Source organism: Tursiops truncatus, chromosome 11 (genome assembly GCF_011762595.2).
Source record: "Tursiops truncatus isolate mTurTru1 chromosome 11, mTurTru1.mat.Y, whole genome shotgun sequence".
Classification (NCBI taxonomy): domain Eukaryota; kingdom Metazoa; phylum Chordata; class Mammalia; order Artiodactyla; family Delphinidae; genus Tursiops; species Tursiops truncatus.
The window spans coordinates 75,777,955-75,792,135 of NC_047044.1; the positions used below are offsets into that span (position 1 = coordinate 75,777,955).

Sequence of the window (14,181 nt, forward strand, 5' to 3'; positions counted from 1 at the left end):
TTGAGGTTCAGAATCTTAAACCTGGACAATAAGTAAGGAAAGGAGCTAAATGGCAAAAAAAAAAAGCTAAAAATAAGAATGGATCTGAATAACTTACAGATTAATTTTTTTAAAGGTTATCAAGAATTGGCAACAGTCTCAAACTCTCACAGTCCCCCTGTTTGTTCTGAATTTGCTTAAGCTGTTGAGGCACATGTTAAACTACTAAATATATTTAGGGTGAAAAGAGCAAACTGAATGAAAGCATAAGAAAGAAGCCTTAGAGGATTCTCCATTAGCACTGGACAGATCTCAGAACCTTTAAAGAGGAAAAGTCCAAAAGTACAGTTTCCATCTCCAGAATTTTAATTCCCTACCAAAATATTAAATTCAACACTATTCTTGAAGGTAATAGAAAACAGTGGGAAAGGCTGTTGTTACTATTTAAAACAATGTTGAAACTAGAATTAATACCATCTTAGAAGTTAGTTAGATAAGAGAAACATTAAAAACATAACACAGACAACAAGAGATAGATGCCACTGTTACAAACAAGTTCTTTAGTGGTTTTGAAGACAGTGTTTTGGTGAGAACCAAAGGTACCAACGTTTTCATTCTGAAGCAAGACTCACATTTTTAGTTTCTCTTCTGCTGTCCTGAATTAACTGTTAAAAGATACGTTAAAACATGCAGTTTAACAAGCAAAATTTAAATACCAATGGCTTGAAAATTTCCTCTTTAAATTCTTTTTCTGTGTGCATTGTCTATATTGCAAGCAAAAGCATGTCAACAATAATTTATGAAGTATACATTGTTAAATGATTTTAAATTTCTGTTAGACTAAAATTTGACCTTAGCACAATATCCCATATTAATATTCTGCTGTTCCGTGTCTTGTTTCCAGATGATTATGTTGCACCGAACTAGGCATGCAGGCTTAGATTAAGAATCAGAACAGACCTTGCCATCAGCCTCAGCAGAAGCAGCAGGGGAGGGCTCCTGGGAGGCAGGTGCCAAAGCACTTGGAACTTTAGAAGACTAAAGGCAAAAAATGCAGGGAAAAAAATCAAGGATGCCAAAAATGCATTCAGAAACATTCTGTAAATATGAATTTTCCCCTCTGTATAATAACATGAAAAACAAAAGTAATGGGACATAAAATTAATGTTTATTTTGCCTTATTTCCTGTACTATTGTCACCTTTGTTTAAGGCTTTCTTCAGATGAATTCCTAAGAAAAATCCAAATCCAAAAACTTCATTTTGGTTTTTGGAAGTTGATAAAATCTTTTCTGGTAAAGAATTCAAGGTAACAGATTTTTACACAAAAATTTTAATATCTGCAACTATTACAGGTAACTAAAACCTGGTATGTACATAATGTCATCTTCCCTCTCCAAAAAAACCTTGTTATAATAAAGTCATTAGTCATTTCAACTAATTTTACAAAGTTGATAAAGTCATTGAATTTCTGTTAAATCCTTGATACTTAAAATCCACCTTTAAGCATTTATTCCTATGTATTCAAAATATTTTATCTTTAAATTACTCAAAGCCTATTTTTAAACTTGCGTACCTTTACTCAAACAATGAAATAGTGCCAATGGAATATTAAAGTAAGAAGAAAAAATTACTCCTAGAACTGAGTAATATTCTGAGGCTTACCAGTCCATCTTTGCATATTGGGAATATGCTTTAAAAACATTTTTTACCTTGTCTCGTGATACAGCTGAAGGTAATTCTCTTGCAAGCCTGTTTCTCCTTTGTTCCTATAAATCACAACCAAGCAGAAGATTCATGATTATCAGAACACAGAGATGTAAGCCTACTTTAAAAAAATGTTCAGCTTAATTGAAAAGTGTGAATAACTTACAGTATATCCTCTCACTGTTCGGACTCATGCCATAATTATATTTTAAAACAAACAAATCATTTAACCCAATGCTTCTCAATCTTTTTTTCTGCCCCAACACACCTGAGGGATATAATACAACGTCAGTAACATTGGCTTCCTGTACCAGGGGTTCTCAAGCGGACCAACATCATCTCTGCCTTTCCCACCAAGTTAAGAATCACTGATTTAAACTGTTCCCATATCAAAGTGTACATAAGCCTTCAGCATACCATATAGAATTTGAAGTACACAGATCACAGAAAAATTAAGTAAGCAAAACCTTTAAAAATCATTCTAACCTGCACACATTTGTGTTAAATTCACACACAAAACCATAAGAAATATCTATAAGAGTGTTCTGTTTTCTTTATCCTTAACTATCTCCAGGAAATAAATGTAATGTTGAAAACTGACAGTCCTTTCTGTAACCTGGCTAATTTTACAGACTGATCACCTGCCCACTCTTCTAATCTGCTAATATTAGCAATGTAATTCTGATACTGAGCTAAAGCAACTGTAAATTCAAATTAATAGGTACTGAACACCTACTGTATGTCAAGCACCATGATAGGTGCAAGACTATGAAAATATAGAAAGATGTAGGTATTAATAGTGGCTCTCTCAAGAGCCAATAGTGGCTCTTCAGGCAGCATCAAATACAGTAGGAAAGTATTTACATTAAATGAAGTCAAAATGCTCCTGAGCAGAAAGCATTTCATGAACACTCAAACTTGCAAAAAGGTGTAAAATTAACAAAGCTTCACAATGATGTTTCTGGGTAAGAAAATTTTTTAACAGAAATTTTACCCACTTTTCATTTATCCAGTGATAAAAAAATATAGATAATAAAATATATGGATTTTAACAATCTTCAGAATAAAAAGTTAGCATTTAAATATACATTTTGAAGAAGGACACAAAGGAATCTAGAGACTAGAAATTCTCACCCTAGTCTGTTACCAACCATTTATGACCTTAGCTGGCCCTGAAGACCTGGCTTACTTGCTTTGTTAACTGTATGGGTTACCAACTCTTAACCCCCGGTTTCCTAGTCTATTAACATTACCCTCATAGGGTTGCTATAAAGATTAAATGAGAATATCCGCATAAAGTTCTTTGACACATAGTCTTAAAACCAGAGACATTCATTTGTACGAAAAATACTGATCTGAAATCATATCATAAATGACCTTGTCAGTATTAGAAAAACTGTTCCAGACACAAATTTTCCATGAAGGCTTCAATGTTACAAGAACTAACTCCTATCTTAAGATAGTGTCTGCATGCTAATTTTTAACATAATAACTATTATCTAGTCCACTTTCTGAGTGTTTTAAAGTGCCTTACTTATATGCATTTTGGAATTTTTTCTTTCTTCTTTTTTCTGGCCGTGGCACACAGCTTGCAAGATCTTAGTTCCCCAGCCAGAGACTGAACCTGGGCCATGGCAATTCCCTGGAATTTTTTCTGACAGTAGGAGTCACCTCAACTATGTAGCTAAAAAACAGTTCCCTGTACCTGTTACAGAGCAGATGCCCAGCAAAATAAGCACTAAAGTAACAGCTGTTATCATCTGTGGATCTCAGGTTCCTCATCTGTTTAACCAAAGGGTCCCTTCCAGTTTAAACCCAGGGTCCCTTCCAGTTCCCAAATTCCACGTTTACAATATTCTCTCCACCCATATGCATAAGAGGAAATTTGATACAGAAGGGACTCAGGTCTTACTGGACTATGGAATTGCAGAAAATTTTACTGTTTTGGATAAAAGTGGCAGAGAAAAAACTGCATCCAGATAAATCACTCTATCCACCAGCCTTCGCTCCAGCTGAGCTATTATGCAACCTACAACGTTAGCCTCAAATGAAAAAAAAAAAAAGGATCCATGAAATGCAGGAACCACAGTAATGGTGAAACAGTACTGTCTTTCCAAATTTACTATAATTTAGGTAATTCTTGGAATGTTTCCTTCACAGCTTTCAGAGTCAAATGAAAACAATTTTAAACATCCACTTTGGGCTTCCCTGGTGGCGCAGTGGTTGAGAGTCCGCCTGCCGATGCAGGGGACACGGGTTCATGCCCCGGTCCGGGAAGATCCCACATGCCGCGGAGCGGCTGGGCCCGTGAGCCATGGCCGCTGAGCCTGCGCGTCCGGAGCCTGTGCTCCGCAACGGGAGTAGCCACAGCGGTGAGAGGCCCACGTACCGCAGAAAAACAACAGCAACAACAAAAAAAACATCCACTTTGTTTTACATACTTCAGTCTAATAAACTGCAACAATAGTTACTGAAATGGAGCCAGGCAGTCCTTCAACACTAAAACAATGAGTCCCAGATCATTTCCGAGTTACAGTTTCACAAGCAGAAAATGAGAACAATGCCTCCAGGTGGTTTTGAGAATTAAATTTAAGAAAACAATGTAATGCCCTCAGCATACTTCTTAGCATATAACAGACAATAATATGGTGCATATATGTCTTATAGTTAGTTATTCCTTGCCCAGTAAATTTGATATAACTGAGCTAAAACAGATTTTCTCTCAAAAAAAAGACAAATTCGAATTGTATTTACCTCTATATTATTGTTCATTAACCCACAAGCATCAGCAAAGTCTGGATGTTTTGTGTTGATATAAGCCAATTCAATTGCCACTAAGTTATGGACCTAGAAAAAAATAAAATTAGGCTATATACAAAATATGCCAACCTAATTTTACTTAAGGAAACATATAAACTTATTAAACATAATTCTAAAAGACAGTACAGGAAACTGATGCCTAAATAAATACTTGATAATTATACTCCAACTGACAGAGTTTATACCAAATAACAATTTGCTCTATCTTTTGAATTATCTATATTTTAGCATCTAAGATTGCATTTCTGACACTGAAGTAGTTAGAAGTATTTGTTAGGGAAAAAAAAGTTATCTACCTGATGCATATCTAACTTCCAAGCAACTTGGCTATTAAAACCTTAGATCATCCACTATTCCATGTCAAAAGTTCAGGTTCAACAATAAGAAAACATTTCATAATCAGATGTAAGTTAAAGATTTTAACTGTATTTGGGTAAAGGATACATTTAACGACCTGAGATAATGATTGATTAGCCTTAATTATGAAGCACCTAGTTTAAATATATGTGGTTCAATTGGGACAATTGGGACAATAATCAAAAAGGAAAGTTGAAATTAATTTCTCTAGCGTTGTAGAGAGATTAAACTAACTCCTTCATTTGCACTGTCCTTACAAATCTTAGGTATCAGAACAGCACTAAAAGATCAAGTGAAAATTATTTATTTAAATGAAATTCCAATGATTCTGATATCAGTAGGTAGAGTCTGAGATCAGGCTAACCATGTTCTTACTCATTTCAATCTGGTGGTTATGCTTGCTAGGGAAACAACTAAGCAGCAGCACTTACATTCTATACTTCCAAGGATGGTTTTGTACTCTTTAAGTAAATGTCCATTGGGGCTCACCATCCGGAGCCAAAGACCCAAATGCACTTTTAGAGACCAGAAAGGAAAAAAAGAAACCAGCCAACAATTAGAGGCATACGGACAATTTCAAATGCTTATTCCATATTTCTGCCAATTTCAGGATTTTTATTTTTAAGGATAGCAACCATGATATTATGGTATTAGGTCATCAAACAAGGAAACTGTACAAATGGCCAAATTACCCTGATGTACATCAGAGTTAAAAAAAAAAGAGCTTGCTATATGAAGGCTCAGTTTACTGAGGCTAAAGATAAAACTAACTTTCCATTAAATCAGTGCTGCTATATAATAAAGCAAAACTACTCACAATCCTCAACAATAACTCCATTTTCAGGAAAATCTGTGGCTGCAGGCTAACAATGATTAAAATATGGAGAAAAATGCATTTTATACCAGAATTACTGAAGTTTCCTTTGAAATAAGACAAACTTGCTTCTTTTTCTTTTCAATACACTGGGAATCATTATGCCTAAATTCATAAAGCTGTACAAAATAACTTATTAACAGTGATTACAATGATTTATGAAATAATAGCTCACCATTTCATTTGTAACAGGCAACCGTTTACGAAGAAGACAAGTCACTACTTCAACTATGGCATCATGAAGTTTAGGGAACCGCAACAACTCCTACATGTGGTGGAAGAAACAGTCTGTTTTGTTTAAAGGAAAATTAAATAATCTCTGAAGTACTGAATCAGATTTGGACTGAATCAGATTTGGAAGCTACATTTAACTATACTATTTCAAATCACTTTTAGATAAGGGAACTACATTTTAACTTTTAGCCCATCTTCTATATTTCCTCCTTCCCCTTGAAACCACCACCTCATGTCTTTTACTACTTAATCTGAAACCTGTTACATTTCTCAATTACCTGTGTACTGTAATTGCTACAGTGCTGAATGATCCTTTGCATTTCTTCATGAACCAGTTCCACACAACGGAGGCTGGGCTCTTCCAGACGTTTGATTTGCCGTTTGACCAGCAACTCAAATGAAACTTCAGGCACAAACAAAGCAGGACGAGGACCCTAAAAAAATAAAACTATGAGCTCTTATTATAGCCACATATAATTTTGGTTCTTCCTTAAGTTTAAAATAAATCACGTTTTTGGTATTTTTCATAAAAAAGCACTTCGTAATTTCAAGAATGAGAGCAAAATAACAAAGTGTACAATTCATTAAAAAAATAAGAGTTATATGGATTAAAAAATAATCTTTAACCTCATTTCAAAAAATTCTAAAAGTTAAGCATACTCACAGTTGCATTTCTAATGGCAGTCAAAATGTCAATAGTGTTAAGGCCACCTAGTGGGTCAACAGATTCTAAGGTTCGCCCAAAAGTCTCATGGAAAATATAACATATTCTAGCACCACCGCATCTGAAAGGCAATGAAGTATATGACTTCTAGTATTACTAAAAGGGAGGAAGCTACAAGTTAGAAGTCTCACTGTAAGCTTTAAGACTGTCTCAGATGAACAATCACACTTAGACCATTTCCATGTGTTCTCAAATCCATTATGAACCAGTTTCTCTAATTTTTTTAATGGGGAAAGGAGTCATTTCACAAAAGGCATTCACATATGCACATGCACACTGAGTAACTGTTCTTTCAGAAAACATCAGTTATCTAAGAACTACTAAACATTTTTCTCTGCCCTAGTTTTCTTCAACTAGACTATGAGCTCCTTAAAGATAAGAAACAATGTCTTATTTCTATTTATTCACAATCTGGAGATCAGCAAACTTTTTCTGTAAAAGGCCAGATAATAAATACTTTAGACTTTTCACAACTCTGTCACAACTCGCCAATTCTGCCATTGAGCACAAAAGCAACTACAGACAGTATGTAAACAAATAAGCACAGCTATGTTCCAATAAAACTTATGCCCACTAAAATTTGAATTTTATATAATTTTTGCATTACAAAATATTCTTCTTTGAATTTTTTTCAACCACTTAAAAGTGCAAAAGTCATTCTTAGTCAATGGGCTATATATAGTTTGCCTATCCCTGCTTTAAACAAATTAAATCTCTGGGCCTACATACTGGACACCTTGTGTTTCCTATCTTAATGACTAGAAACCCTGGTTATTATCTTTTATTTTTTTTCATTCAAGTCTAGTTGAAAATTTACAAATACATTTATATCTCCCCAAATCATCCCATCTTCTCTGTTTTCACCATCACTATTCACTACTTTCTTACAGTGATCTAGGCAGAAGATACCAGCCTAACATTATGCTAAGTGAAATAAGCCAGACACAAACGGACAAATATTATATGATTCTCCTTATATGAAATATCTAGGACAAGGAAATTCATAGACAGAAAGTAAGTCAGAGGTTACCATGGGCTGGGGGAAGAGGGGAACACAGAGATATTGCTTATTTGGATACAAAGTTTCTGTTGGGATAATAAAAAATTTTGTAAATAGATACTATTTGATGGTTGTACAATACTGTGAATATACTTAGTGCTACGTATTATACTTTAAAATAGTTAAAATTACCAATAACTGGTCTCTCTGCCTCCAACTTTTCCCTTCTCCAAATAGTTTCCATAATGACCAGAATATCTTTCTAAAATGGGTTACTCCTGTGACCAAAAGTGTTTTATTTTTTTATAGTAGGAAGTTCTTCAAATTCTGAAGATACTAGACTTTCCACAGTCTTGTTCTTAGACACCTTTCCTGCCTTACCTCCTGTTACATCCCATCATTGTATATGCCATTCTCCAAATTCGCCCTGCGTTAATCTTTTTTGTTCCAAAGCCTAAAATACCTTTCTACTTACTGCCTTCCCATATTCTATTCAGAACCCAACCCAAATGCATTCCTAACTATGGAGCTCTCCCAATCCTTGAAAGAAATGAAAGTGGTCTCTCTTCAATGTTCTAATAAGGTTTGATTAGGTAATTACAAAGATATTGCTTAATTAACTACTTATAAAACTGTCCATATGTTATATGCACTTTTCTGGTTATGTATTATATTTAATAAGAAGTATTTAATTAAAAATTATACTCCTTTTGCCACCTAATCAACCCTTGTGTTACCCTGACCTACCTTACCCACTGAACTCTTTAAAGGTTTATCTTAGTAATCTTTACTTCCCTTAATATGCATACATTTAAAACCATTCAGTAATTAGTTTGTTAAATATTCTACAGTATTAACTCACACAGAAGGCTACCTGGGTCACACGAAAGTACATAGAACTTTATATACATACATACAAACACACAGACATGAAGTATGTGTATAAGCTGTGTGGATTGCACCAATAAGCTGTGTGGATTGCACCAATGTCCATTTTCTTGCTTTTTATTGTACTACAGATATGCAAGATGTCAACGCTGGGGGAGATGGGGTGAAAGGTGAATGGGACCTCCCTGTACATTTAGTTGCAACTTCCTATAAGTCTATAATTATTTTTCAAAATTAAAAGATTTTTTTAAAGGTGAGAGTTTAGAGAAATGGATATTCTTTTATATTGCTAGTAGTAAAACAATACAATCGGGGCTTCCCTGGTGGTGCAGTGGTTGAGAGTCCGCCTGCCGATGCAGGGGACACGGGTTCGTGCTCCGGTCTGGGAAGATCCCACATGCCGCGGAGCGGCTAGGCCCATGAGCCATGGCCGCTGGGCCTGCACGTCCGAAGCCTGTGCTCCGCAACGGGAGAGGCCACAACAGAGAGAGGCCCGCGTACCGCAAAAAAACACAAAAACAAAACAAAACAACAAAAAAAATACAATCGGGCTTCCCCGCGTAGTGCAGTCGTTAAGAATCTGCCTGCCAATGCAGGGGACACGGGTTCAAGCCCCGGTCCGGGAAGATCCCACATGCTGCGGAGCAACTAAGCCCATGCACCACAACTACTGAGCCTGCACTTTAGAGCTCGTGAGCCACAACTACTGAAGCCCACGCACCTAGAGCCCGTACTCTGCAACAAGAGAAGCCACGGCAATGAGAAGCCCACACACTGCAATGAAGAGAAGCCCCCGCTCGCCATAACTAGAGAAAGCCTGCACGCAGCAATGAAGACCCAACATAGCCAAAAATAAACAAATAAAATCAATAAATTTATTTTAAAAAATACAATCTACTAATAGTATAGCAATAATAAGAGACTTTGAGGATGTCATATACCCTTTCATCTAGTAATTCCACTTCTAGAAATTTAACCTAAGGGTTTACTTGGATACATGGCCCAAAGATAGTCCATCACAACATTGTTTATATTTGTGTATAACTGAAAGCAAACTATCAATAGTAGGGGACTGGTTGAACAAATAAGAGTGTATGTCTAAAAAGTAAAATACTATGTAAATCTTAAGACTGAGAGTACAAATATACAATTACTACTAGTTGTTTGTGACATGTTGATTTAAAGAAATGATTCCATAGCATCTGATTTCTAAAGATGTGTATTACAGGCAGTTATATGTTTTATAGAAGCATAGAAAAATGTCTAGATTAATGCCAAAGTAACAGGGATTATTTCTTAATGATGTAATTAAAAGCAATTTTGTCCTTATGTTTTACTCTTCTTACTTATATGCATTTTTGTATTTTTTCATGAACAATTATATTGTGTGTATTAAAGAAACAACAAACATATTTTAATTATGAAAATTTTATAAATGCTTATCAATTAAAGTCTTGTTTTAAAGAAAGCCCTGAAACTTTTACCGTGCTTTACATAATTTATAAAGCATTTTACATACATATGAGACATTATCATTTCTACAAAATGATATTCCTGTTTTACAGATAATAAATTACAATCAGATAATCTCAGAGTTAAGTCACTGTAACTAAAGATCTTTATCTTTTATCTTTATCTAACCTATCAATCCAGGTAACCAAATCCATAGAGAAATTTCTTACTTACAGCTCTGAAGTTTCAATATATTTCGCAGTTCCTTCAATAGTATTACAATATTCTGTGGCAAATTTGGTAATAAGCTGGAGTAAAGTAGCACTTTTATCATCCACAGGTTCACCATAGCTATTTAGAAGAGACTGATATTGAGCAGCTAGAACATTTATTCTTGTTTTCAACTCTGGCAAGCAATCTCTGATGTGATGCATCAGTAGCCTAACAAAGGTGAGAAAGGAAGAATTTTAAAGTAATTGTGTATTTTGAAGACCCAGGCAGGTCAAATTTTAAAATGCAAATAATAGGGAAACCTGTCAATTTGCCCTGGTAGGAAATAATGCAATCTTAGACTAGAAGGTAAATATGTAGCCTGAAAAAAATGACATGAAGGAAACCATCTTAGTAAATGCTTTTTAAATGTGCCTTCAACCCATCAAATTGTAGCAACTGCTAGAGAATCAAATATAAATTTAAAAAAAATTTTTATATTATTGCAGTTACCTCAAAGAATGTAAGCTACTCAATCCAATTCCACCTACATTATTTTGGTTTCCGACTTATCTTTTACAATGGATACTCAGCATAGTGAAAATCAATCTTGTTAAGATACATATCCATCAGCCTTTAATTTATTTAGGGAATAAGCCAAAAGTAAAAGAAAATAGCTTTTACTTCAGTCATTTATAAATTATTTAGAAAGGCCTTCTAATCCCTCTACCATCAGTGCATACTCAGAATTCAAGGTGTATAGTTTACATTCTTTTTATGAATAGGAACAGAAGACATCCTAAATTAAGAATAGGTTATGTGAAAATTATAAATCTTAATTCAGTTCCTGAAATACAAAATGGAAATGAAGTCATCTGCCATCTAGTTCTATCATCAAAAGTAAAATGACTGTCAAGAATTTCATGATTAAGGTATTTTAAAATTCACTTGAGTATTCCTAGACTACACGATGATTTAATGCCAACCACCTCAATAAAAATAAATATCTACATTATAAGAACCTACTATACAAGAAACAAAAAGTGAAATTTTACAGACAAGGACACTATAAAAATGTAAGGAACTGATAATCAAAGGTCTCAGACACCTATTGGCAACCCAGAAACATCTCATTTTCCAAAAGGTAAAAAATGTTACCTGTTTAAAGTCCTGGCAAGATACTTTGTTCCGTTTCTATTGGCCAGAGATGGGTATTTCTTTTGAAGGAAAGCATATTCATCACGGATTGAATCAGTTACACTCTTCTTATTATTAATATCTAGCTGGCTCCTAAGGTTGAAAAATAACAAAACTGTTCAACTAAAGTCAACTGTGGTACTAAGTACTCTGGATAATGAGGATGATGATAATGATGATAATGATGATGGCACGAGGCACTGTCTATAATGCCTGACATGAATTGTTAATTCTCACAATCAGTCTATGCAATAGGTATTATCCCATTTTATAGCAAAGTAACTAAGGCCCAGGGAGATTAACTAACTTACCCAAAGTCACATATTAAGTAGTTCAGCCAAGATTCAAACTGTGTGACTTTTAAGTAAGCAATGCCTGAATAATTTAGGCCTCATTATTACCATTACATTATTACCATTACCATTAACTACAGTCAAAAGCAGTACTCTTAAGTAACAGGGATAAACAGGTGAAAATATATGTGTGTCTTAATCAACTGTATATTTTATCCATGGACAGGCAACTAAATTGAGTAGCCATCTACAAATACAACAAATAGTTTTATACCACCTGCTTGCATGAAAAGAGATAATAGGAATTTTTAAAAAAAAGAGTAGGGGTGAGGGAGAAGGACATGTGATTAGAAGCAGACAACTGTAAAGACATCACTTAGTAACATTTTCATTTTAAAAGGTCTGAGACCAAAGATGTTAGGAGCCATTTAAACCCACATTATATCTAGTTTGTAGATGAACTAGGAGTAGAACCCAGATCTCATGACAATTTCAGTGCTTCCTATTTTATAAAGGCTTTGGACTAAGATCTCCATTTGAATCTGGCTCTGCTTTCACCAGCCATGTGACTTTGGTAAATGTATAACAAGTTTTCTGATTATAAAACAGACCAATATACATATCTCACAGGGACGTTGTAAGGGTTCAAAGAGATACCCTTAAACATTTTTCACAGTAGAGCATCTAAAACTTAAGTAGACACTCAACTGTAGTTAGTTTCCTTTCCACAATTTTTTATTTCACCTACTTATAATTAGGATATGTTTAATAAAATTTCTCCAAGTCACTTCCTGGCAGTTATGTAGAATCACTAATGCTAGGGGTTAAATCGATCTATTAAAATACTACCACCCTAAGAACACTTGACTGGTGTAAACTAAATAATACGTTTTTTTATCCAGTGCCCTCCTCATACATAATGTAATAGACAGGGACTTTTTAAGCCTAGCCATTAAATTTTCTTCCATTTTGTGGCACTGCTTACTTTAGAAACACTTTCTATTTAAAAATATCTACAGGAGGCTTTAGTGAATCTATTCCTTTACAGCAATGAATTCTTTAACAATACCAAGATTATAGTAAAAGGGGAAAAAGTAGGGACACTATCACATTTCAGACTGATTCAAAAAATTCAGATTTGCTTTGAAATGAGAATGCTGCAATTCTTATCCCATTCTTGATTGCTAACCTGTTAACTATTCCAATTATTCCCAGTTTGACTGGTATAACCCTTCCCATCAGTACATCCATGGCATCAGTACCCGCATCCATGAGATCAAGTTTAGTGATTACAGCTAGGGTTCTGCGACCTGGTAAATGCAAAAAAGAAAAGAAATGACCCATTAAATTAAGCTATTAAGTATTAATAAAGGAAAATCCTAATCTATAATCCCACCTAACATTACCGTTGACATCATTTTGGTAATGTTTTTCTAACCTTTGCTTACAAATACTTTTTAAAAACTACTTTTAATCATCATGTTTAATTTAAAAAATTTTTCACATATAATTTTTTATTAGCTCTTCAGGCTAACTTTTTTATTAGCATTTAAAAAATTTGTTTAAAATTCACTCATGCCTAGTGAGTGAATTTTTTTTTTTTTTCTTCATTACAATTTATTCTTTCTTTCTGCCCACCCCTCGGCATCTCTTGCCACATAACCAGCCCACCCAACACTGTCTTGGGTTCAGGGCTGCTTCACAGAGGTACACAGTTCCACTGGTTCCAATCACAGGGCATGGGATATGATGCAGACTGTGACTAATTTTCTGTATGACTTTGTTGGCTCTGTATGGTTATATACAGGGAAGCCAAGTTTGTCCAGAGCCTGGGTGTGGACAAACAACATATGGGAGACGAGACCCTGGCCCCGGTACTCAGGCAGGGTGACCCCCAACTGCACTTCTCCTGTCTAGTCCAGGACACAGGGGAACCCTCTGGCCCCAGCAGGCAGAAGGTGGGGAAGGCCCGGATACAGTGCTCAATGAATCGCTGGCTCCTCTCATTGCCACTAAAATGCCAGCATTTATTCACCATGGCAGCGTGGACAGGATCCAGGGATGAGAGTTTAAACATCTCTTGGTTAATGGCTTTTTTTCAGTTCTATGAGTTTTGACAAATGCAATGTCACCACTACCTCAAAACAAAACAGTTCCATTGCCCTCCAACCCCCACCAAAATTTCCTTGTACTATCCCATTCCTAGTTTTGTCTCTTCCAGAATGCTATATAAATGGAATCATATATATAGCCTTTTGAGTCTGGCTTCTTTCACTTGGCATAATGCTTGTGAGAGTCATCTATTTTGTTGAACGTATCAATAGTTCATTCCTTTTTATTGCTGAGTAGTATTCCACAGTATGGACACACTATAGTCTAGTTATTCATTCCCCATTTGAGAAACATCTGTGTTGTTCTCAGTTTTAGGAGATTAAGAATAAAGCTACT

The 14,181-nt window shown here is 35.1% G+C and overlaps 1 protein-coding gene across 8 annotated transcripts in view; it reads right to left on the reverse strand.

The window, feature by feature from the left end:
* Window positions 1-14,181, reverse strand: part of DNM1L (dynamin 1 like) — a 61,411-nt gene that overhangs the window by 2,803 nt on the left and 44,427 nt on the right. For 2 of the 8 annotated variants that reach the window (XM_019935389.3, XM_019935403.3), the window contains 10 exons: window positions 12,923-13,043; window positions 11,402-11,533; window positions 10,268-10,474; window positions 6,634-6,754; window positions 6,248-6,403; window positions 5,911-6,000; window positions 4,439-4,531; window positions 1,690-1,746; window positions 940-1,017; window positions 612-644 (listed from right to left, as the gene is read on the reverse strand). In XM_019935389.3, the coding sequence (XP_019790948.1) occupies window positions 612-644; window positions 940-1,017; window positions 1,690-1,746; window positions 4,439-4,531; window positions 5,911-6,000; window positions 6,248-6,403; window positions 6,634-6,754; window positions 10,268-10,474; window positions 11,402-11,533; window positions 12,923-13,043 (1,088 nt within the window). The remainder of the gene's footprint in view (window positions 1-611; window positions 645-939; window positions 1,018-1,689; window positions 1,747-4,438; window positions 4,532-5,910; window positions 6,001-6,247; window positions 6,404-6,633; window positions 6,755-10,267; window positions 10,475-11,401; window positions 11,534-12,922; window positions 13,044-14,181) is intronic. The other 6 variants (XM_019935395.3, XM_019935413.3, XM_073788859.1 and 3 more) reach the window with 3 other exon arrangements.